General features: G+C 42.3%; 1 protein-coding gene across 1 annotated transcript in view; it reads right to left on the minus strand.

Annotated features, from left to right (window-relative positions):
• EPSTI1 (epithelial stromal interaction 1) overlaps positions 1-25152 on the minus strand; it is a 103462-nt gene that overhangs the window by 53634 nt on the left and 24676 nt on the right. The window contains exons 2-5 of the mRNA XM_006017315.3: positions 23350-23408; positions 19749-19832; positions 12955-13028; positions 12290-12373 (exon numbers count right to left, since the gene is read on the minus strand). Coding sequence (XP_006017377.1) covers positions 12290-12373; positions 12955-13028; positions 19749-19832; positions 23350-23408 — 301 coding nt within the window. The remainder of the gene's footprint in view (positions 1-12289; positions 12374-12954; positions 13029-19748; positions 19833-23349; positions 23409-25152) is intronic.

Consider the following 25152-nt stretch of genomic DNA (forward strand, 5'->3'; position numbering starts at 1 on the left):
GGCGCTCCCCCTCTTCGGGGCTCGCCGCATACAACCCGGGGTCTGTTCCCCGCCCGCAACCCACTGGTTGCGCTCAGGGGCCCCACACCTCTGGGGTCCCTATGAGGCCTCCTCCAACCCCTACAGCCTCACCCAAGCCTCCAGTGTAATATGCAAGCCTGAACATAAACTAGAGCCTCCTGGCTAAACCATAGTGCCCCATCCTCTCAGGGATGTAGTGAGCTGTACTTGCAAGTCAGGCCTCTTGCCACATCTCGGCCGAGGGAGCTCCTGCCTCTCCGGCTCCTTGCAGGGAACTGCCCGCCTGGTCTCAGCCCTGGGCTTTATAAGGGCCAGGCCCTGCCTCCTATAGGCAGCTGGCTCCCCTTAGCTGCCCCAGCAACCCGCAGCTGGGCTCGTTACCCTGGCAACCCTCAGCTGGGCTCGTTATGATCTGCCAGGGCTCTGTCTCTCTACCTGGCAGTTTCTCTCCTCTAGGAGCAGAGCACCGGGGTGCTCTGCGACACTGCCCTTGACAGGTGGGCAGGCCGATGTTGAGACCTGGCCCTGAGATGGCCCCTTGTCACATTTGGATTGATCTAATGAAGGTTAAATCAACCTAAGTGCTGACTTGTACACAAGTTTTGGGAGGTTAGATCAGGCAAAAAAAATGGCCTTCTAACTTAGTTCACCCACACGCAGACCTTACACTTAAATCAATCTAAATATTTTTAGGTCAATCTAAGTGCTGATCTGTTTAGAGATTTGGGAAAGCTAGATCAGACAAAAAATGGCCAGCCTCATCTAACTTTAGTTCACCTAGGAGGTGAACTATGTAGATCAGGCTAACTTGTGCCAGATCTAACCCAAGCATGCATACCACAGCAGCCCCGGACAGGCAGTCCCCCTCCTACCCCACCACCCATGGATCTGCCAACTCTCCCCACTTCACAGACTTGCCATCTTCTTCCTTCTCCCAGACCCACTAAACCCCCCACAGACCCTAATTTACTTAGATGTGGCTCACAGCAATGGCAAACATTTGTATATGTGGGACCTGATCTATAATCATGCAGCTTAAAGTGAGTTGTGCAATTGTAGACTAGGTTCTGGGAAAGTGTGTACATGTTTATGCAGTGCAGTCTGGGGCTGAAAAGCCCAGCCACTCACCCCAGCCCTGAGACTATACTTTTCTTACCTTCCCCACCAACTCTGACTAAGCTATCTTTAGCTCTCTAACTCCCCCACCCATGAACCTCCCCATTCCCCCAGACCTGACAACCCCTCTGATCCTGCTAACCCCCCTTGTGGACCCACTAGGCCCCTGAACCCCCTACTTCTCCCCCCAACCTGTCTTCACTCAGGCCCCCAATACCTGCGAATGTCTGTACAATACAATTGGCACCCAACCTACAATCATGCTGTTTAAAGCCATGTGACTGAAGAGCAGATCTTGGGAACATCTGTCTGTAGCCTTAAACTTCCATCTATGTTCTTATTGCAGCTCACATACTGTCCCCAAGCAAAAGTGTACTGAAATTTTGGCACACAAATCCCATAGTAAATTCAATACACCACAATTAATAGTAGACCTTCAATCTAAAATTGCATACTGCATTGAAATGTCTCTAGTATGAAGCAGCCTGAGGAGAGCTGTAAAAATCAAGCAGTATAAAGTTTTAAAATAAAAATCAATAAAAGAACCTTGCAGCAGCAGAAAAGAAATATGCAGTTCAAATTTAATTCCAGTGAAAAGGTGTACTGCCTAGTTTTGTTCAGTGTGTCAGCTTTGTGTAAGTCCAGTGTGATGACCAGTCAAAAAGCACATATTCCAAGCACATATCAAAAGCATCAAACCTGGATTTTAATTCTGTCATATTTGTAAGTGTTTGGTATTTTACAATTAATTTTTCACACTGATGCTACATTTTCCCCAACATATATTTTCTAATCTTCAAAGTGATGGAAGTGCATTGGCTAATAAAGCAATGAAGTCCAATCAGAGCTGAATTATGTTTTAAAGAAGGTGGCTAATGAGAAAGACAATTTGGAAAAAGTTGTAGAAACAAGCCATTGCAGTAGATTAATCTTTCTTCAGCCTACACCAGGTAGCAATCTAAAACTGCCAATAATAAAATGCTTTTTGAAGCAGTGAAATTGCTAAATAATAGGAAACTAACCCATGGACGTAACTCAGTAGGAGATCTGAAGAAACAAAATGGAACTACTCTTTGAATCACATCAGAGTTATTTATGATGCCTTCCATTATAAAAATGCATCTAGTGCTCTGAGGGCTGGGATGTGGGGGTGGGAAGGAGTATTTACACACAATTATCAGTTGTATTTGTGAAAACAAAATTAATGAAAACTCCCCTCCCTGCCTCCATCTTAACAGTTTTCCCAACCAGTCTTACCCAACTGTTATTTGTCCTTTTCCTCAACCAAGACAGGCCTTGCAGCAAGATCTGAAGGTTGGCAAATTTTAGTTCTGATTAATTCTACATAAAGTGGAGGTGAATTGTCTAGCTGAAGACACCCTTGACAGATACCCTGCTTCCACCTTCCTCACAATTAAAATGGAGGGGCTATTACCTCAGCTAATATGAACTATACCAATATGACACAAGATTTTTATCTATTGATCCTGCTTTCATCAACACAGTCATTAGTCTCCATGCTGTATCTGGCACTAAGATAGACTGACCATTGAAGGAAATCCATAAAATTTAGTTATTGCCAGAGAAACTTCAAATACCACCTATCACCAGAATGATAGTGATATTGACTCTCATTAACAAGGAAACTGGCACCTTGGCTTCCCACAGGGAGCCCTTGACAGTCCCCTTCAATAATGGATCCACTGTCACTACATGAATTTTACAACCAGAAAAGCTGTGAGTCCAAAGCTCCCCAGCACTGCCAGGACCTTTATACATAGTACTGGATGAAACTCCATCAGAGACAACTATATTTGTCCCCTCTACAGACAATTTTGTTCCCACAATTTTCTCTATATTATAGGATTATATTTTTTGCAAAATACAACAAATGCACACTGCAAGAAATATCAATGATTACTGGAAAATGCAGTAAGGATTCTCTAGTTATTCCACCATCCAGAATGGTGCTTGGAAAAAAGTCAAAATACAGGCCACCAGAGAAGAGATGTGATGCAACGGTGAAGGCACTGATCATCGGGGCATCTGGAGCACGGAATCTGAACAATGAGCCTGCAGAGTACCTAGTCACTACATTAAATAGATGAGATGTCTCATGGTATCCTATACTATTCAATGGTAAATAAAAATTTATGTCGAGCATGTCCAAGGCCAGTACCAGTGCAAAGACCACTCACCAGAAGAAAGAGCAAAATGATGGAGTGAACCTCCTTCTTCCCTGCACTCACACTCCATGGACCTGCACTCACCCCCAACAACTGTGTATGCCTTTAAATTCCTAACACCACAGAAATTGTACACTGCATGCTGAAGCCATCACCTCACTGCATTACAGCTCTGTATCAGTGTGGTTACCATGTGCTGGGTCTTACCTCTCTTCTTATCATAGCATGGCATTGGAACTTCTTAACCCCTTTGCCCTAGGTTAATGTAGGCTGCATGACTAACTTCATGTTTTAGATCATTTCAACATATACCATCTATGCACCCATCTAACTACCAAGACTGGGATCCTATATTCTCCTCCAACTCTACAAAGACATATAAATAACCAAAATTTTAAATATTTTCTAATAAAGTTTTATTGACCCCTGCTTAGTGCATTAAGTTTGGCTTGAAATCCTTGCTTTGGACACAAACAAAAGAATTGGACCTTATCCCATTTCCCTCATTAGTGTCTATCAACATTACCAAAGCACTTCAAAAGAGAGCCATGTGCATGATCAGAGGTCAGGAAAACATACCTTATGATGAGAGGCTGAGAGCTATGGGACTCTTCAGCCTGGAAAAGCGCAGGCTCAGGGGTGATCTGGTGGCTGCCTAGAAGTTTATCAGGGGTGCTCACCAGGATCTGGGAGTACGCCTGTTCACCAGAGCACCCCAAGGGATGACAAGGTTGAACAGTCACAAATTCCTCCATGACCATTTCAGGCTGGACATAAGGAAGAACTTCTTTACTGTCCAAGCCCCCAAGGTCTGAAATAGACTGCCGCCAGAGGTGGTTCAAGCACCTACTTTGAACGCCTTCAAGAGACATTTGGGTGTTTATCTTGCTGGGATTCTATGACCCCAGCTGATTTCCTGCCCCTGGGGCAGGGGGCTGGACTTGAAGATCTTCCGAGGACCCTTCCAGCCCTAATGTCTATGAAATGTCTATGAAAAACTGGCACTACCTTAAAGATAGGGCTAGGACCGAAACAGCTGTGGTAATGAAGGCACATACGTTGAAACACATTAGCAGAGAGGCATGAAGAAAATCTGTAAATTGCCTGGCTTTAGCTAATACTAAAACAACTTGCTCAAGCTAAAATATTCCAGTAACACAACAAAATCAGTGTCTACATGGTTTTATCTGACAAAATTCCATTTTATTCTTTACATTAAAAAAAGAGTTCCTACCATGAAAAGTGGATTATGTGCAAATAGCATTGTGTCATGTACTGCCTTTTTACTTCCAACTGTTTTACATTGTTACACTTAGCTAATTTTGAACTAGATGCTGAAGTGCTAATGGAATGACTTTAAGACTAGGGGCCAGAAGAAGCTAGAAAAATAGATCAGACATACAGGATGTAGTGCACTGAGGTCTGACCTTAGGAAGCTTTCATATCTCAGTTTTCTCCTCTTGTTTTCCTTGAAGAGCTTTCATGGTAGAACACTAGGCTGGTTTTTGAGGCACTGTCAGAAATTACAGGACTCCTTAGCAAAGGCTAAGAATGATGCCTCAAGTTGCCTATTTCCTCCTTTCATACTGAACATGTAACCTCTATTCAAGCCCATGTTATAAAATTGACTCCTTCATTAATATCAGGGAGTCTGCACTAATTTATTTCAGCAAGTGTTCTGATATCATCACACAGAAAAAAGATGGTATGTACACAGCTCATTACTGCTCAACAACCAGCTTTGAATTTTCCACGTACAACAGAATCTGATGATCTGATTAGTACTGCACCCAATCTGGATTAAGAACACAATGAGCATGGCTGAGAATCACTCCTCACCTAGACTAATACACATTTGAGCATGGACACTGTCTGCACAAGAAGCTGGTTCTGTGAAAGACCATGGGGATGCTCCCTTCTCCTGATCAGAACCTGAAGAGGGATAGAGACAGGGACACCCTGTACTTCCTCCCAGTGGCAAAATCAGAAGAGAGAGTGGATTCTACTTTCCACCTCTGAATAAAGATTATTTTTTGCATTAATAGGAGAGAGAGGATGAAATTGAGTAATATCCCATGCAGAGGCTGTGTCCATAAATAGTAACATTGATTTATGAGGCATCATCCTTACATATCAAATTAAATGAGTTGTACATCTCAACACAGCTATCACATATTATTTTGTAGATCTTTGCGGTTCACATTTGTTGGAGAAGTAGCTTTCCAGCTGTGAAAGTTTCAGTACCCCTGCTGACAAAACTGACTAACTATTATCTCCTTTCAAACTGTCATATGGTTTATTTTTTATTGAATGAATAATGCCTTTGATCAAAAGAAGGATGCCCATCAAACAGGAAAAAGGGCTTGTGATTTTTCAGGCAAAGACATGCACCTAGTTAATGTTCTGCAGGTGCAGTAGGCAATCAATCTAGCTTCTGGCTGGATTAGCTATCATTTGCAAAAAAAAAAAAGCAAAAAAAAAGCTGTTCCATAGATAATCAGGGCCAAAACCTGGCCCTACTGAACCAGTCAAATTTCTGCTGAATTGGAAAGCTTGTTCCTTTCATTATTTCCCTCTCTCTATCCCTACGCCTCAATTTTCTTCAGCTCTGAGGAGTGATTTATTTGCAGCCAAACTGAGGTTGCCAGGTGCAAAAAGCCAAATCAACACCTTTTGATGGCCTTGTTGAGTGCTGCAGATCTTTTCTACTAAACAACACTGGTTATTCAGTATGTTAATATGTTATTTCAATCAAAATCCCTGCTGGCTCCAAGGTCGCTACAAAAAACACAGATTAGTTCCAGTTTTTTTAGAGATTCCTTTGATGCCTCTTTACAGGTTTTCACTTGCTTTATAAATATAAATTTAATTCTAGTAAATAAACAAATTTGTATGGCTAAGATATTTGCCATGATACTGCATTTTCAAAAGAAACTGCTATTTAGACTTTACTGTCTACACCACTATAAACATTTTATATACTGTGGATTTGAAGGCAAGAAAATTTAAGAGTAGGAAAACAGAACTGTTACATCAATATCTTTTCTAGTCATAACTGTAATTATAGCAGCCTTGAAACATTCCACTTGTCCAGTTGCCATGGGCAAATGATATCTATTTAATGGGCAAATAAAGTATAATTAATTCTTGCCCTCCCTCCCCATTTTCATCCACGCTCATACTAAAGACTGGAACTGTGCATGAGCTGGTAAGTGTTCACAAATACCTTTCAAGACTGTAGTGCCAGCTGTTTAAAGCTATCACGAGTTACTGCATGTGGGCAGTTCTCTGTCAGTGTCCATACCTCTAGAGTAATGGTTCACAACCTTTTTCTTATTGTGTACCCCCTTCCAGATTTACCAGCTGCCCGCATAGCATACATTTTATATTTTGACCTCTTAAATGTGAATTATTATTATAATGAAAATTAAATCCTCCTTTATATAATTTCTCCCATGTACCTCCCAGAGATGTCTTGCATACCCCCAGGGGTATGTGTGCCATGGTTTGGGAACCCCTGCTCTACAGGGTTCTAGGCAGGGCTAAGCCCCAAGAGTCAGCTGTGGGATCAGGGTCTATACTCATGGTATAAGGCAATTTAAGACACGTTTACTGTGGGATATAAAAACAACTAATTAACGCAAGAATTTCCAAAGCAGCCTTTGATCATTAGTGTTTTTAGTTTCTACATGGAGGATTATTCCATATAATTGCTCATCTCTATCACACAATTGTACCTCTATGAATTTCCTATTGTCAGGAGATCCCACTTTTTATGTTATCTTCTGAACTAGTTGCTGCCTTGTCTCCAACCATAAAAAAGTATGAAAGTTCGCTCAGCTGCCATATGTTATCATCACAAAGACTAGAAGCATCTCAGAAGAAGAATCTATAGACAAGCAGTGTGTGTGAAATAAGTGGAGGATATGGTAATGAACTCTTGTTGGTATCATGTGGGTGATGCTGAAAGAGAAGGTACAGTATTACCCTTTTTGGCAGACCTCATACAGAGGCTGTCCTAATCAAGTATTAATCTCTGAAACTGTAACATGCTTATATTAAAAGACAAAGGAGTCTGTAGCATCCAAAGTTTTAGGGTGACTTCATTCTTTTAGGACAGGAGCGGCAAATTCAAAAGAGTTGGCAAGCTGGATTCAGATTACGGGACTTTTCGCAGGCCAGACAACCGACCTCCAAATCTGGCCCACAGCACTTTTCCCCAAGACTGCCAGGACCTCTGCATCAGTGCTGACAGCCAAAGAGTTACTCAAGCTCCGTTGCCACAGTTGCTGGAGCCACAGTGGGCACACCTACATGAGACACAACTTCGCACTAACATAGTTTACTGTGAAGTAAGCACGTGCATCTACACATGCACATACTTACTTCGCAGTTAAACCTCCCTAATCCTGAGTTAATTTGCTACCTTAAAATGTAAGTAGCAAATTTACTTGGGGATTAGTAACAGTACTGTAGCACTCGTGTAGATGCCTGACCAGAAGCAAAATCTGCTCCCAGTCAGCCACCCACCAGGGAGCAGGAGATAGCTCCCTGCCCCTGGGAGCTGCCTGCTGCCAGGGAGGACTTCACCAAAGGATCCCGGGTGGGGACTATGTTCCCCAGCCCGGGCAGAAAGGAGCTCCAAGCCCCCTGCTCCTGGATTGCAATTGAGGAGCCGAGGCTGGGAGAGCCTTATCTCCCAGACTAAGCCCTACAGTTATAGGGCTCAGGCTGGGAGACATTGTCCCCGCCCCAGCAGGAGACAGCCCCCCAGGGGGAGCCTGGAGCTAGCACCCAGGGGGAGCCTGGAGCTCCCCCCAGTGTTGGTAGGTGCCCATTGCAGGGCTGCAGGGAACGGTGTAAATCTGCTTCTTAATCCCTGCATGTATAGATCCCTGCCCAAAAACCCTTATTCCAAAGTAAATGCATGTGTAGATGCACCCAGTGTCAGGATATCCAGCACCTAGAGGGAAAATGCCACAATTTCAGTTACTAGCATTGATCAAAAAACACTGAATTCTGTGGCAGTGTTTCCTGGGTGCTGTTTACACTTACATTGCAACTTCAGCAGCCATAATGACACCTTCTCCTTGGCTACTGGCAGCCACAACAAAAAGTCTTGAGGGCCACATGACCCACCTACATGGGATGGATTTGGTCCATGAGCTGTATGTTTGACAGCTGTTTCAGGAAATAGCTGATAGACTGAGTATATAGTCAAGAGCAGGGATTTCCAAATTGTGGTATATGTACCTCTGGAGGTATGCAAGACATCTTTGGGGGTTATGCAGGAGAAATTATGTAATAGCCAATTTAATTTTCATTATAATAATAATTGGCATTTAAGGGATTAAAATAAGATTGAAGGGGTATATGATAAGAAAAAGTTTGGGAGCCTCTGCTATAAAGGCCTGAGGCTTGATTCTATCCACTCTCTATGACCATTTTAGATGTTGGAGGTGAGACAAAGCAGCAACAAGAGGCTATGTATAGCCAGGGTGAGCAGCTTTAGCTGTCCTCATTGTGGTTCATAGTATAGGGGCATGATAGTAACATGACCACTTTACAATCTAGCAGTTGTGGCTAGGAGAGATGTTATTTGATGATCAAGTCACAGGAGCCTCCACAGCAAGCAAGTTCTTAGGATCCTAAAAATGCAGCAGAAGTTCTGGACAACTACTTTGAAGATCTGCAAACCAAGAGCTTGTTACCATATAACAAGGTATACAATCCAATTATTCATGATTGAAGGAAAACAGAGGTAGGTTGAAAGGAGGATTTGCTATTTCCAAGCCAGACTTTTCATACGCAATAACATCAGTTCTGTTTTATCTTTTATAAGTAGCCAATAGCTCCTGATTTGTAGTATAATTTGAATGTTGTCATTTCATCTCTTAATTCCCTTAGTACTTAGTCATTTGAAAAAAGCAGGTGGTAGCAAATGTTTCAGTCTATGTACAGGTTATGGGCAAGTGAGAAAGCTACAGCCTTTCTTCCACACCAGGGCCAAAGAAGGATCTAAGTGAAGTACCACAGATGCAACAGGAAAATTAGCCAAAATTTTCCAGGCTAGATACCTAGATATCTACCAGAAGCTAAGGTTAAATTGGGAGGGTGGAAGTGTGGGGTCATTTTTAATTTCAGCCCAAATGGCACAGCAGATTCAAAATGTTCCCCAGCTCTCCCACCAACACAAAGCCTCAATCTTTAACTTTTAGCAATCTATTATTTGAAAAGTCTTACTGCCCCACTCTGTAGCAGAAACTTTACATTTTGCAGAGGGTAGCTTTTTGTCAGAAATGTTCATTTTTGTGTTCTCTGAAAAAAATCCACTCCAAAAATTCCAAATGATAAGCATTTGCAATTTTTTTGCTTGCATATATTAATTAGAAACTTCCTGCAATTTAACCTCTAACTTGCTTTAATGATTCCATCATCACTGAGTGTATTGGGGATATCACTATATTGCTATATGATGAACTTTGTACTAGGTTTGCTTTTTTAAAAATCTAGCAAGTTGCACAAAAAAATAGGTTGTAAAGTTAAGCACTCAGAAGTTAGTGTGCCAGAATAAGAATTGCCTGTATAACCATATTGTATTATAATAGAGACATACAAGAGGTGTAGAGTCTTCAGTACCTCTATATAACACAATAAAGAAGGAATTCAGAGAAAAGCAACAGAGAATTATGAGATTGCAATTCAAGGAGTATACTTACACAATCTCAGCATTTTCCCACCCTGCTGTCTTGATGAACCTGGGTCATGTAGTTGAAGGGGCTACTGTCTGCATGACCAACATGTTATTTTTTGCAAAGTTGAGAAGTGTTAAATGAATGAGGCTGGGAGGCAAGACGAAAGCATAGTTTCAGGTGTTGGAGAGTTGGACACTGTCCTGGAAAACTGGATTCTATCCCTGCTTCTGCATGCCTAAGTGATGCAAGACAATGTCTTAAACTAAAATCTTGTTGACAGGTGGTTTCTAAGTATTACTTAATGTTTGTAAAATGGAGAATTATACCCCTTCAATTCACAGGGGTGGTATGAAAATAGATTCATTAATATCTGTGAAACTCAGAAACTGGAATAATAAAAGCTAATGAGGAAGTTAATGGTTGTGTTCCAGAACAAAATTTGACAAGCATGCAGTAAATATGGCATAGGGTCACACATTCCACATATTGATAACAACATGCTCATTAAGCAAGCTCTGGACATTTTGTGCACTGAATGGGGTGGGGGCCCTATGGAGAAAAACATCATCCTTACTTGTAGTTAAATATAGTAGTAGCTAATATGCATAAAGGGGCCAAATTAAAATTGCATTAGCAACCTTCCAGCACTTGTTAAAATGAAGTGCTTTAAGTTGCAACCTTGGTATTATTTTTAGCATTTCCCCCCATGTCTATGTACAGATATATAAACTACAGTGGTTCCAACTCTACACACCTTACATGGAAGGTTATTTTCAATATAGGTTTGCATCTCAAGTAATAAAGAAGTTGGAGCCAATCACGTTTTTCTTTTGTATGGCAGCTTAAAAAGCAACACTAATGGTCAATTCCTATGTTTCTCTTTGACTCTGGGACTTCACTTTATGACTTCCTTTGACAAAGAAGTAATCAAGACACATAGAAAAGAATCCTGAAGTGCAGCAGTTCAGTAGACGTCCCATTGTTTGGGTATCTTTTTTATTTTTGCATACTGGGGCCCTCTTTCATTTATCATTTGTGTTGCTAGTATTCACAACACCTAAACAAGGTTGTGGTGGTGTTAGTTGTGATCCATACATAAAATGCCATGACGGAATCAGGTGGTTGATCTATAGGGTCTTTAATCAGGCCTTGATTCTTGACAACTTGTGAGGTCCCTTCCAGCCCCTAATGTCTATGGGCATATGTAGATAAAATGGGGGGCCTAAATTGAAGCGGTGTTTTTTTTAAAAAGCTGCTGCAATTTAGAGCCAATTAAATCCCTGTGTTATGCACACACCCTACTTACCTGCCTCTCTGTAGTGGAGCAGTCCCTGGGCTGCAGGGGCGGGGGGCTGATGCTTCCCTCTGGAGCAGTGGTGAACGCCCCCCCAAGGTGGCACCCACCCACAGGCACCCAGCTTGGGTGGTCCCAGGGGGGCACCGCAGCCACAGAGGAAAGCACCGGGCTCCTGCTCAGCTCAGGCAGGCAGGCAGGCTCCGGGGTTGGGGGTGGTGGGGGTGAGATCAGGCTTGTCACTTTTCTTGGGCAGAGCCTGCCTTCCAGGCTGCCTGCAGGGCTTCCTGCAGAGCCGTGGAGCTGCACGGAGCCCAGTGCTTCACTCTGCAGCTGTAGAGGCAGCAAACTAAAACTCCTCAGAGAAGTTTTAGTTTGCTGCACCCCAAGTCATTTAAGGCACATTATGCCACCAAATTTCCTACAGTGGCTGGAATTAATGCTCAATATGCCGCTGAGGCATGCAAACACCGAGACTATTAAAGTGGTGGAAAAGCCCAATTTAAAGTGTCTTGCACACGGGCCCCTCATTTCATCTACACATGGCCTATGGTTCTATGAATCTATGAACTGTTTTCGCATGTAGTCCTTCATTTGTCTTGTAGTGACAATTCCAACATTTTGAGATTTTAAGATGCTGACCTGTAAGGTTCCAAAATTTAATGCTGTACCTTGGGAAATTTGCAGATTTTCATCAATAGGCAAGTTTGAGTTTGTTATGACATCAGAGTCATGACAACAACACTCTACCCAGCACAATCTACTTACCTTCCACAAACATAGCAAGCTTGCAAGCAAATGAGAACATCAAATGTCAGTCCACATTTCATCTGACAGCATATTTGAAACTTGAAGATACAGTTTTTCATCTTATCTGGTATAAAAGTATGAGCAATGCCATGGATCTTTCCCATAGGACTAACTGAGGTAAAGCACTGCTGTTCCAAGGAATTATTCTGGTTATTCAAAAGTCTTACCTTTTCTCTTTGAATTGCTTTCTTTTTCTGGATTTCAGCTTCTTCAGCTTCTCTCTTGATTCGTGCATATTCTTCTCTCTTAAGCTATATAGAATTAAAACATTGACAGAGATGGCATTACAGCTTGTTTTTTGATAATGTATGTCTTTCAGCCCTAAGTCCTGGTCCTGATGAAAATTACAAAGAAAAACAAAAACTGACTGCATGCATCTTGCTGTAATTAGACAACAGTGCCATGGACTATATAATAGCTCTACCGTTAACTAACAGTAAGTTACCCAAGAATCTATACTGTTGAATGACAGTTTACAAAGGTCTATATATTTTATAGTGGGAATAACACCTTGATCCCTCAAAGTCAGTTGTTACATTGATCGGTTCGTTAATGTTTATGCAGCATGTTGAAAAATATAGAAGAGTGCAATATACATGGCATTATTACTATCCTGGTTACCATCTTATAAATGATCTGCAATATGATTTACTACATATTTATGGCTAGACTCCTCATTTTCTATGTTTTCAAGCTTTCATTTGACTCCCTTCTCAAGTTTCATGCCTTTCTTTTGTCACACAGCTGAGAATTCATTTTATAGTCATAATGAAACAGTGACAAGAAACAGTCTTTCCTGAATTACACTGAAATCAGATTCATTCTTCCTGACCTTTTGCTGATATTTAGATTGCATGAGGTTGATTTGTTGTTTTTGTCTTACTTCAGCCTCCGATATTCTTCCACCTAAAAATATAAATTGTATTTTATATGTTAAACGAAACATTTAAACTCACAAGGTCTATCATTAAAGACACCATAATACAATAATTTAAATTATACAAAAATAGGACCATTTTCATATTTATAACTGGGTAACATTAATTTATAGCTAAAAGGTCTTTTTGACCATTTGCACTGCTTCTACCAGCCCAGGTCTTATATAATCCATTTTACTGATAAATGTCTCAAGTTCTGACAGTTCATCATTTTACTTGGGTGATGATTCTACCATCTAATAAGATCTTGTCTTTTAGATTAGTTTTCTGATGTTCAGCCCAGGTTTTCCTTTTGCTCAGTCAAAGTTATATATTAGCTTGGTCAAACAGCATCCATTTTATCAAGAAGTTTGTCACTGAGATTTTTCACTAGCTTTGTGTGAGCATTAACAAGGCATGCAAATTATTTAATACAAAACAGTTCTCTCCTTGTTAACAAAGGAGAAACATCTCTATTATGAAATGCAATCAAAAGTCCAGTCAAGCTACCCTCATACAGCTCAGTAGAAGCAGGAGTTGTTTCCAGAGGTCTGGGCTTTTCAGTACTAATATCCAGTCTCAGGCTCTGAAAAGCTTTGAGGACAGGGCACAGATCAGAAGGAACCCAATAGAACTTTACTCCTGCCATACTATGGGAGAAGCAAAATAACTGATTTAATCCAATTGTTCTCAATTCTTCTTTTCCCTATCGAGTCCTCCATTTAGGAAAAGCAAACTTTTCTCCCCTAGTTCCTGTTTAGACACGCTAAGTATATATGGATTGTAATCCCATAATCATCTGTTGCTCTTCTCTGAATTCCTTCTTTTCTATGGGCATGTCTACATGAGATGGCCACTGCACAGTTGTTACTGCTCAGTCATTTAGTACTTGCATAATCAAGTACTAAATGACTGAGCAGTAACCGACATTACTGCACAGTAGCATCCTGGGCACAGTTGCCTGGTAATGCTTACTGTGGAGTAGTTCGTTACTACTGTGCAGTACATCACTGTTCATGCCAGGCATGAGTTACTACTGTGCAGTAGTAATGAGCTGCTACACAGTAAGCATCTCGTCTAGACGCACCCTGTTACACAGAGGTATTCAGGCCTTCATGCAGTATTCCAGAAGTAGTTCCCTGTAAAACACTAACACAACCATTACCCCTCTAGTATGGGTAGAGATCCTAAGTCTCTGAAACTAGAAGGAGATATAAATGCGTTCAATTCCCAGCAAAAACTCAAGGTGGCTTACAATAAAAGACAGACAGAAGAAAAGAATACAGTGTGAAATAAAAGCTCCTTAAGCAATATCCCAGCTTGGCTTGCTCAAATGGGAAAGTCTTCCAGTGAGGTCCAGGCCCCAGTGTTGGGGTCTCAAAGGGGAGGGAATTCTAAATCTGAGGAGTAACTAATGAGAAACATCTCCCATGTGATTTTGTCAAGCAAGCTTGGGGCACTGATGGTACTAGAAGTACAGGGATAGCAAACCTATGGCACATGTGGCACAGCTGCTTTGTTTACTTAGCACACAGCAGATCTGGCAGGGGGAATTATACCCCTCCCCGGCAGGGAGTACTTCTCAGCTAAGGCAATGAAGAAAGAACAGGGCAAAGGGATGAGATTGGTACAGTAGCCAAAAAGGTTGGTCCCCACTGTAGTGGAAGGTTGCTCTTAGCAGATCTTAGTGATTTTGATGGAGCACAAGGGCGGGGTTGGTCCCATAGGGCCCAAGCTGTTTAGGTCCTTTTAGTCAAAACCAGCCACCTGAAATCTATTGGGAGTCACTGCAGACTCTGAACCACTGAAGTTATGTGCTCCTACAGACCTATCCCCATATGAAGGTGGGCCGCTACATTCTGCACCAGCTCCAGCTTCCAAGAGGTCATCAAGGGCTGCCCCAAATAGAGCACAGTGCAGTAGTCTAGACTCAAGGTTACAAAAGCATTGATGATGATGGCCAGTTCCAAGTCCCAAAGGAAAGACACTCCTAGCCACTGCCACCATCTGAAATTATAGGTGCAACAGAACATCCATGAGCACACCAAGGCTGCAAACTTGAGTCAGAAGGGGAGGCTGAATTCTATCAATGATAGATGTCCCAAACCCCCATCCTTGCTCCCATGCCTCCTCCCCCATCTCCCTACAAGCCAAGCAGTGTGCCCACCAGCACTACCACCTCTGTCTTGTCTGGATTCAGTTTCAGTTGGTTTACCCACTTTCAGTTGCCAACTGCAATCAGGCTTTGGGAAAAGACCAAGAAAGTTGGGCCCGGGGTAGACGAAAGAGAGTGATATAATTAGGTGTCATCAGCATACTGATGAGACCTCACTCCAAATCTCTGGATTTTCTCACCCAGGATATTCATATACACATTGAACAAAAGAGGTGACAAGATGGAGCCACGGGGAATTCTACAGGAAGGATCCCAGGAGGGACAAGGAGCACTTGCCAAGTCACATAAAAGCTTTATCAGCCTGTCATGGTTTTCAGGAGTCAGAGCAGCAATCAGACTAAATTGTCCCCAGCTGGCTCCTTGCTTGCATGGATGTGGCTGCCTGTTTATGCACTGTAGCTCTTTCAGTGCCTTGGACGCTACAGGAAGATACAGGACAGGTTCCTCTCTGTTTAGCCTTGGCCTACTGATTCAATGTTCTTAATTTCCCAGTTTCTAGTTTCCTTAGGTCCTGCTTAGGTCCTACTTAGGTCCCACCTTCTTTAGGTCCTGCTTCTTTGTTCCAAGTGTCCTAGGTCCTGCTGATTTGTTCCTGGTTTCCTGTGCACTGGATCCTGCTTCCTGGCTTCACCCTGGTCCCTGCCGACTGACTGTTTGTTCCAGACTCTAGCCTTGAGCCTTTGTGTTCCAGACTGCCTTGCTGTGTCCTTGACTCTTTGTGCTCAAGACCCCAGTCTAGACCCTTGTTTGACACCCATCTCCTAGTTTGTGACCTAGTTTGGCTATCATCTACATCCCAGTTCAGTCCAGGTATAGCTGCCTGCTCTATACTCCCTGCTAGTGACTGTGGTCTGGATCCCTGCTTCATATTCTTTATGCCCTTTGACTTGTGGATCTATCCAGGTTGACTACCTACAGTCTTCACCCTCTTGACACACCTGTTCCTGCACCACTAACTAATTGGGACCCTTGCTTCCCTTATCTTGCCCGCTTCTGACCTTCTAGATTGTGACTGTCGCCTACATCCTGATGTATCCCTGGCAATGGTGAACTCTATCAATGGCTGCTCAATGGTGCCCAATGGTGACCACTATCTTGGGCACAGCTTCCTTTGTTCATCTCCAAGCCCGCAAGTTCAGACTGTGCTTTACTCAGAATGAAAACCAACCTGACAAGTGACCAGGAATCCTGTCACATCCAGATGTATCTGGAGCTGTCAGAAAACCACCCATTCAAAGACCTTCCTCTAAAAAGGGAGCTTGGAAACAGGATGGTAGTTGCCTAGGTAGTCAATGTCAAGAGACTGTTTCTTGACTAGAGGCTGGACAATTGCAGATTTAAGAATGTTGGCACCTTACTCTCTTGGACAAAAGTGTTAATAACCCTGCCAGCAATGGCCTTAGTCTATGGCGATACTTTCATACATAGGAATTTGAGGGAATCAAAAGTACACAAGCCAACATATTTATTGCATGTGAAAAGTAGTTGTCACATGAATGACCTACATAAACAGTTTTTTCCTCACACTGAACATTTTGCTATTCTCTAACCATATTTCTAGCTTCTATTGAGCCTTTTGTACAGGCAACCCCCGCTTAGTGCTCTTAATTGGTTACTGAAAAACAGAGCATTAAGTGAAACAAGCGTTAAGCAAAACCAAAAGTATTTGACGACCCAAGATGGTGACCGCAATTGTTCTTAATGACCCAAGATGGCGACTGCGAGTGTTATAACGAAACTTGCTGAGTGGTAAGTGAAATCAGGTATCAATTTTAAATGAGTGTTATAGTGAAATAGCGCTAAGTAAAACAGTGTTAAGCGGGGCTTATGTTTTTCCTCTTCCCTCCTTGACGTCACTTGACGTCACTAACACCTTGCGTTGTAGTGTTATATACAAATTTACACTTGCTCCCAGTTCTTTATGTTAAATAAAACCATGTGTATCGTCAATCTCCAAGGCAAACATTCTACTGGACATCAGCCACATCTCAATATATTACTGTTCATCATTACAGTTTGCTTACAACCTTTCAACCAGTTTTCAATCCACTCCACAATGCTCAGACCCAAACCAGCTTGAATTAATTTTTCAAATAAGATTCTGTGGAACATTATATCAAAATGTTTTATTAATGTCAAAATATATTATGATTTGTGCATTTGCTTTATGTAATTTGATCAAAAAAGCAATCGAGTTTGTCAGGCACAATTTGTTCTTTGTACACCTGCTCTATTTATTGCTTAGAGTTCCATTATCTAAGGGTAAGGATGGAACTTCAATTATTTGTTCTTATCATCTCTCTACGGTACCTGAAATTACCTAGTACCTGAAAAGATTGGATTTCTGCCAGTCACACAAATATTGCTGATTTGAAATTCTCACAATATTTATTCAAAGTATAGGCACAAATGTTATAGAACTTCAGCTTAGAGAACTCTCCAGTGATTTGGATATGGTACGGTCTCTTGAAAATAATTCACTCTCACAGAAGGATGCATTCAAAGAATTTTCATTCAACAAGCACCTACAGTTGTCACAGTAATGATACCGCTTGTATTCTCTCCTACCCTTAAGCCTCTTCAGTTTCAGTAAATTTAGAGCTAGAGTTTTTTGCCTTTTAAGACGTTGAATATAATATGTATTTCTCACTAATCCTCAGCTGTCATTGGCATTGCGAGCTGGTAAGTACCAGACCAGGCTAGAAGGACAATAGGTATTTCCCTAATGTCCCTTTCTACCACCATACTTTCATCTTTTGTATTAATTCAACCTTGGGTTACTAGAGTTAGCTATTAGATGAGTGGTATTTTTTTCCAAACTCCACAGTCCATTTTACTGTTCATTCCCTTCCTCACCCCTCTATTTTATTTTTATCCAGTTTTCCAATTCTGAAAGATTCTATTCCAGTTTCATGTGATATTTTCCATTTAGGCGAGTGTTGTAAAAATATTCCATAAAGAAGGTTAGGTTGTGAAAGAATTAAAAAAGAGCAACCAAAATGATCAGAGGCATGGAGCAATTGCCATTCCAGGAGTCTAAAAAGGTTACAACTCTTTAGTTTGTCAAGGAGAAGGCTCATGGGGGAGGTCTAGAATGACAGAGTCATGAAGAGTGTGAACCAAGTGAACAGGAAACTGTTGTTCACCAAATCTCATAATACTTGAACTAGGGGCCACCCACTAAAATTAATAGGAGACAGGTTGAAAACTAACATGCTAACGTACTTATTTATGCAATGCTTATTTAACTTGTGGAATTCATTGCCACAGGAGGTGGTAGAGGCAGATAGCACAGACAGTTCAAAAAGGGACAGGATAAATTCATAATGGATAAATCTATTCATGGCTATTGAACAGAATGGTTAGAGATGTTTCCTCTGATTACTAAACCAATAATGGTGGATGCTAGGGAGGGTATTGAATAAGAGATAGATCACTCCAGAGAGATCTGGTTTAGTACTCTTCCTCTATGGCAGTGGTCTCTAACCATTTTAAGTAGGAGATCACCTTTGGCATTTAAAGCAACCCAAGATCTATTATGCGCTGCCACCACTTCTCCCCCTCCCCCCACCCCACCCAGAAATTAAGTCTGTGGGGAGGAAAGGAGGGGGCACAGATCAAGGCAGAGGGAGAAAAAAGTATTTGAGGGCATACCTCCCAAGCAAGTAAGTCCCACCAGGCCGGGGCCCCACTCAACTTATGCCTGTTCCTGCCTCTGTGGCACTGTCCCTCACCGTGGGGGCCTTGATCTAGCCCCCTCCCCTTCCCTTCCCCACAGACTGACCTGCTGGGCTGGGGTGCACACATGCATGCATGTGGGAACTCAGCCCCCCACCCAGCTTCAAATCAACTCCAAGAGGCTCCAAGATCTACCACAAGAGACTCCGAGATCTACCAGTGGATCAAGATCCACTGGTTGGTGACCACTGTTCTATCAAGATCCACTGGTTGTTGATCACTGCTTATCCACTTCCTCCACTGTTAGAGACAGGATAGTGAGCTAGAAGGACTGTTGGTGTGACCCAGTATGGCACTTCATATGGTCAACCTCCTCACATACTATAATCTCTATACCAGGAGTCACCTTTAACATTCTTTGACACCTTTAACATTCTTTTAAACATAGGCTTCCCTCATGTGACTCACCAAGAACCAAAAACAAATGGCTTCCTCAAATATTTTTAAAGCCAAATAAGTTAGTTTTTTTTACAAATAAGCTTGTTTCATATTCCTGCCTCAAGGACAAGCTGACAGAATCTGGCATTTGGAAGTCATAAGACATAAACACAGTTGCTTTTCATTTGTATTTTTTGAAAATAAGAGTTCCTGCAAGGCTCAGAAGAGATTTTACAAATGAGAAAATTAAACCTTTGTACTTGATGAACCTCTGTATAGTCCAGCTTGTTAACCCACTAAGTATATATAATATCTCTTTAGTGATATTAACCTACAGCACATCTTAAAAAGCAGAGCACAAGATAATTCTTGTTTATTTTTGTAATCCACCACTTTAGTTCATATCTGTAGTCTTACCCAATCTCTGTGGTGTCAAATTAATTGGTCCTGACCTGTGCTGTTCCTTCCACCTCTCCAGATCTTCCAGTTCTTTCTTAGCAACTGAAAAAGAGAAAGAAATAGTGGGCCTTGCCTACAGAATGTAGGATACTTCTAAAAAGTGTAAAACATTTAATACCCAGGGCAGAAACATGGTTAACATACACTAATGGTTTGACCAGAAGTTAACCAGTCCAAAACAGATATCAACTACTGAGCAGCTTTTTTTGATGAAAGTCTTCAAGTTCAAACCGCATTAAAATGGTTTAAATGGGCAGTTATGATGCACTGACTAGCATCACTATCCAAAGGTAAGTTTAAATAGGAAATTTACTTACTCTGGACATAAATACATGCAAAGAACACACAAGTCACATGCCACCCTTCATTGATCATTCATATTTCTTCCTGTTCTGCTTAGTTCATAAGTGGTGGGCAGAGGCATAACTAGCAAAGTTTGTTAGTTTGTCGAGCGGAGAGTGTCACTGAACACTGGAGGAAAGGAGTTGCTGAAGGCAGCAGTGTCTTAATCTCCTCCAGGGACCTAAAAAAGTCCCTGGATGCTAATGCTACTGGTCTACCCACCCTGCCTGCCCTGCCCACCACCTCTGCAGCTGGCTGCCCACCACCTCCCCAGCTGGTGCCTGAGCTGGTGCCCTGACCCCCTCCACGCCCCTCCCCCCCCACCCTATGTTATGCTACTGACTGTGGGAGTATCATGAGAAACCAAATCCATACTGAAGCTAGCTTTATGGATAAAAAGTGAATGCACACCCCATAGCATGGCAGACTGGTGTATAGTTTGCTTCACTACCTTTCTGAAGGGGTACAAATCAGAAGCAGACGGGAGAATAGAGATCTGTGTTGTGGCAGTTCTGCAACTTGGGGTGTGGACAGAAGTGCAGCTCCCAGATGTAACTCAGAACAATTTCTGCAAAGCGGTCTGAGTTGCACTGTTAATCCAAACCAAACAGAAGTTCACTGTTGGTTCCAGGGAGGGGAGGGGGAATCTAGCCGCAGGCTGGGAGCCCGCAGCCAGGTTCCCATAGCAACACCTGGGCTCCCTGCCAGTGCTCGCTCTTTTCAGAATAGGAGAGAGTTCATTCTTGGGGCTCCCCAGCCAGTGCTGAAGGATGGGGTGGGTGAATTGGAGCCCTCTCACCTTGAGGAGACTCCAATATACCTGCCCACCCTCCAGAAGGTGATGAAAAACCCCAAACTGAACTCCCTCCCCTCCCTTTTTCCCCTCTGATTCTGAAAACATTGACAAGTTGGGAGCTCTAGAGATGCAAGTTACAGAGGATGCTGCATTTTGAAATATCTTTATCTGATACTTCATGCAATGAGAGTTCAGATTTTCACCCTATTGGCCATTTTAAAGCTGTTTGCAGTCATGCACTTGTACTTGGTCACAGTTACAAACTTATTTCTGTGGCCAGATCATGGAAAAAGATTGTTGCTTTGGTCTGCACCCTTGGTCATTTCCCTTTGCAGTAAAGCTTATACAAGCTACGGTAACATGAGCACAATTTAGCACAGTATTTAGGTTCCTCTAAGACAGGGGTGGGCAAAATATGGCCCACGAGCCATAACTGGCCCACCAGGCCATTCTATCTGGCCCAAGGGGTCCCAAAAAATTTAGAAAATTTATATTTATCTGCTCCTGGCTGTCTGTCAAAGATAACAGGATCCAAGAGCAGTAGGACCCAGGGGAAGCTGGCAGGACTCATCAGCAAGCCGAGCCTGGGGCCCTGCTCCACCCCACCCCCAGGCCCCTCCCATACTCACCCCCCTACAACTGGAAGTTTGTGCCTGCCACAGCTTTCATTGCTTCCCTGCATGCCAGCTGGGCACTCCAGCAACATGTGGCCCCCAGCTGCATCTCCAGACTGTGAGAGCATAGGGACCACATGGGTACCCCAAGGCCAAGAGTGGGAGGGTATGGGTGTGTGTGCATGTGTGCGTGCATGTGTGTGTGCATACATGTGTCTCTGCAATGAGGAAAGGGGACAGAGAGACAGAGAGAGCAATGAGGGAGGAAGAGACTCTGTGTGTGTGTGTGCAGTGAGGGATGGAGAGAGAGAGAGTGTGAGTGTGTGTGTGTATTCATAGGGTGAGTCCCACTTACCACCCCACCATACACATGCACCCACATGCCCCTCACACTGCCATACATGCAGACCCCCATACCCACAACCCCTCATACAACCCTACAAAATTGAAGGAAGGGAATTTAAACACCTTAGCCCAAACCCATGATCATCCACTAACTCTTAAGAGTCTTTTAAAAGCCATGAAATTAAACTTTAAATATATTCCAAGTTTAAATGTATTTCAAACTTGCACACTGCTAATCTATAGTATGCAGCTATGGTAGTTCTGGGCTAATATGAAGATTATCAGTGTGGAATTACAGTGCATAGTTACTCTTTTGTTTTCACTGCTGTTAAATAAAACTTCTTAGTGTACTTTTATTTCTTCCTGTGCATATTTTATATGTATTATTGTGTTTAGTCACTTCTATTAAGTCTTTTAGTTGAAGCCAAACAACACAAACTTTTCTAATCCAAGGATACCCCATGTTGCCATCTAGAAGAATGTTTACTCCATGTATTCCTGTATACTCCAACATCACTCTTCAGTTACATTTGTTTATGAAGTTTTATTGCAATTACTTGTGTTGCTAAGCTTATTATTAAAGACTGTGTAAGCAGTTTTTCATTGCTGGATTCTGTGCAGAAGTTCTAGCTTCTAATTCATCTGAGATTTTCTTCATGCAAAACTTTCAGTAAAAAGGCAACCACGGTTCTTTAAGTGGTTGGTGCATTTCAGCTGATAAAGAATAAGATACCCTTGCTAAAACTGGTAGACTTGATTTGGTAAGGCAGCAAGTGCCTACAGCTCCTACAGAAGCTCCATGGAAGTTGTGGATGTTCTGTGTTGCTCAAAATCAGTCAGTGCACTGAAAGAATCTTAAACAGTAATGGAGAAGATACTGGTAAGAATTTGCTGTACACATTTTCTAAGTGGATATACATTGTGTATGCAAATATACACCTTCTGGAAGCACTACAGCCATATTTGAACAGGTATGAACTTTTCTAAGAGAACATTTTAACCATATAAACATGCATTATGTACATGAGGTTTAGGGTGACATCTGAGAAAAAATTAACCCATTATGGCTAAACAAGGTTCAAAATTGAATCCTCCAATCTAGATGCAAGACATCCATGTGGGAGAGATGAACCTGAAGAGGATCATCAACCAAAGGTATGTTATGGAATTTAATTTGAACAGTCACCGCATTACTTTTACCAAAAGAACATCATTCAATAGTTGAATGATGTTTCTGTATTTTTTTGGTCAAATGCAAAATTAGTTCTAAGAAAAGCCTGCATGTTGATGGAGAGTGGCTTTTATACTGTGGCAGGTAGGTATATCATGATAGCTGCCCATCTGAAAGTAATGTAAGGGAGGTATAAAGACTGGAAAGGCCATGAAGCCCCCCAGAAAAATGCTGAATTTTGTGAAATAAATAAATAAAAATATAAGGGAGTTCAGTAGATAATGCACTTACTTCTCTGTAACTTATTTCTTCTAGTTTCATTTGGTGGTACCAAGACATATGCATTGCAGCTGTAAGACAAGAAAAAGACTTTTCTTAACATCATGTGTTTCTATAGATACATGGGAACATGGGAGTAGAAGGAACTGCTTTGGGTCACTGATTTTCCTGCTACCACAGTTAACAATGTCATGTCAGTACTAACCTTTATTTCAATATAGAACTTTAGAATTATTATAGAAATAGCACTGAGAGCACTTGGGATTTGATTTTGCCGTAGATATAGACATAGGGATATTTTCACCACAAGTCACCTGGTACATCATGAACACCAAGGATAAGATATTCAGAAAGGCATAGTCCTGTCCTCACTTTGTTTCTGAAACTTCCTTTATAAAATGCCAACATCTAATACGCTTAATTTCATATAGCATGTGACTCAACTATGAAAGTACAATATGTCCTGTCCAGGAGCAGGGAAAGAATATTGTCTGCTGGTTGTGACATGGAAACTGACAGTTTTGTATGCTATTCCTATATCTAGCTTCCATTCCATCCTGGGTGCTTAGTGCCCATATCAATGGGTACTGAATCATAGAATCATAGAAAATTAGGGTTGGAAGGGACCTCAGGAGGTCATGTAGTCAAACCCGCTGCTCAAAGCAGGACTGTCCTCAACTAGACCATCCCAGCCACAGCTCTGTCTAGCCGGGACTTAAAAACTTCCAAGGATGGAGATTCCACCACCTGTCTGGGTTACTTGTTCCAGTGTTTTACTACCCTTGTAATGAGAAAAATTTTCCTAATATCTAACCTAAGCTTGAAGATATCCAGCACCACACAAAACCATGCCACCTGTCATTAATTTCCTATGTGACCTCTCAGTAGGGGTCTAAGATTCTCAGGACTGTTATAGTACTTGAAGCAAAACACTTTGCACATGTGAAGCATGAATACTAGGGCTGTGCGAGGCTTCAGACCATGCTTCAGATCCGGAGAACCTTTGGATGCTTCGGCTTCCAAAGCAGCATATCTGGATCAAAGCGCTGGCTTTGTTAGGCTTTCTGAAGTGGTTTGGAGCTTCCGAAGCGCTTTGGAAAAGCTTTGGAGCCACTTTGGAGATCCAGCTATAGGGTATAATGGGGAATCAATTAAATAGCTATAACTTTGTTGTTTTTTGTCTGATTGGATGAAATCTGCAGGGTTGTAGCCTCTGCTGAGAGCATGACGCGTGCCAGGTTTCAAGAAGATCAGTGCAGGCGTTTGGGGGGAACTGCACCCCAAATTCTTGAAAGCAAAACTCATGTCACGTCTAGGTGTTACAACATAGGGAGGTGAAAACTGCAGGGGTGGTAGCCTATGCTACGGCCACAAACTCTGCCAAGTTTCAAGAAGATCAGTGCAGGGGCTTGGGGGAGCTGCACCTCAAGCTGCTGACAGGCAAAACTCGTGACATAGGTGACCCTGTGCGTGTTAAGGCGCAGCGAGCTGAAAACTGCAGTGGTGGTGGCCACAGCCATGAAGCCTGCCAAGTTTCAAGAAGATAAGTGCAGGGATTTGGGGGAAACTGCACATCAAGCTGTGGACAAGCAAAACTCATGACATGGGTGACACTTTGTGTGTTAAGGTGCAGCAGGATGAAAGCTGCAGGGATGGTAGCCCCTGTTGCGGCCATGAAGCCTGCCAGCTGTTGAGGAGATTAGGTTCAGGGAGGTTCTGGGGCCCTGCACCTCTGGCTGCTGACAGGCAAAACTAGTAACATGGGTGCTTGTGCAACTGTGTCTGTCTTGGGGTGGGGAGGGTCGGGACGGGGGG

Source organism: Alligator sinensis, unplaced genomic scaffold (genome assembly GCF_000455745.1).
Source record: "Alligator sinensis unplaced genomic scaffold, ASM45574v1 scaffold59_1, whole genome shotgun sequence".
NCBI lineage: Eukaryota > Metazoa > Chordata > Crocodylia > Alligatoridae > Alligator > Alligator sinensis.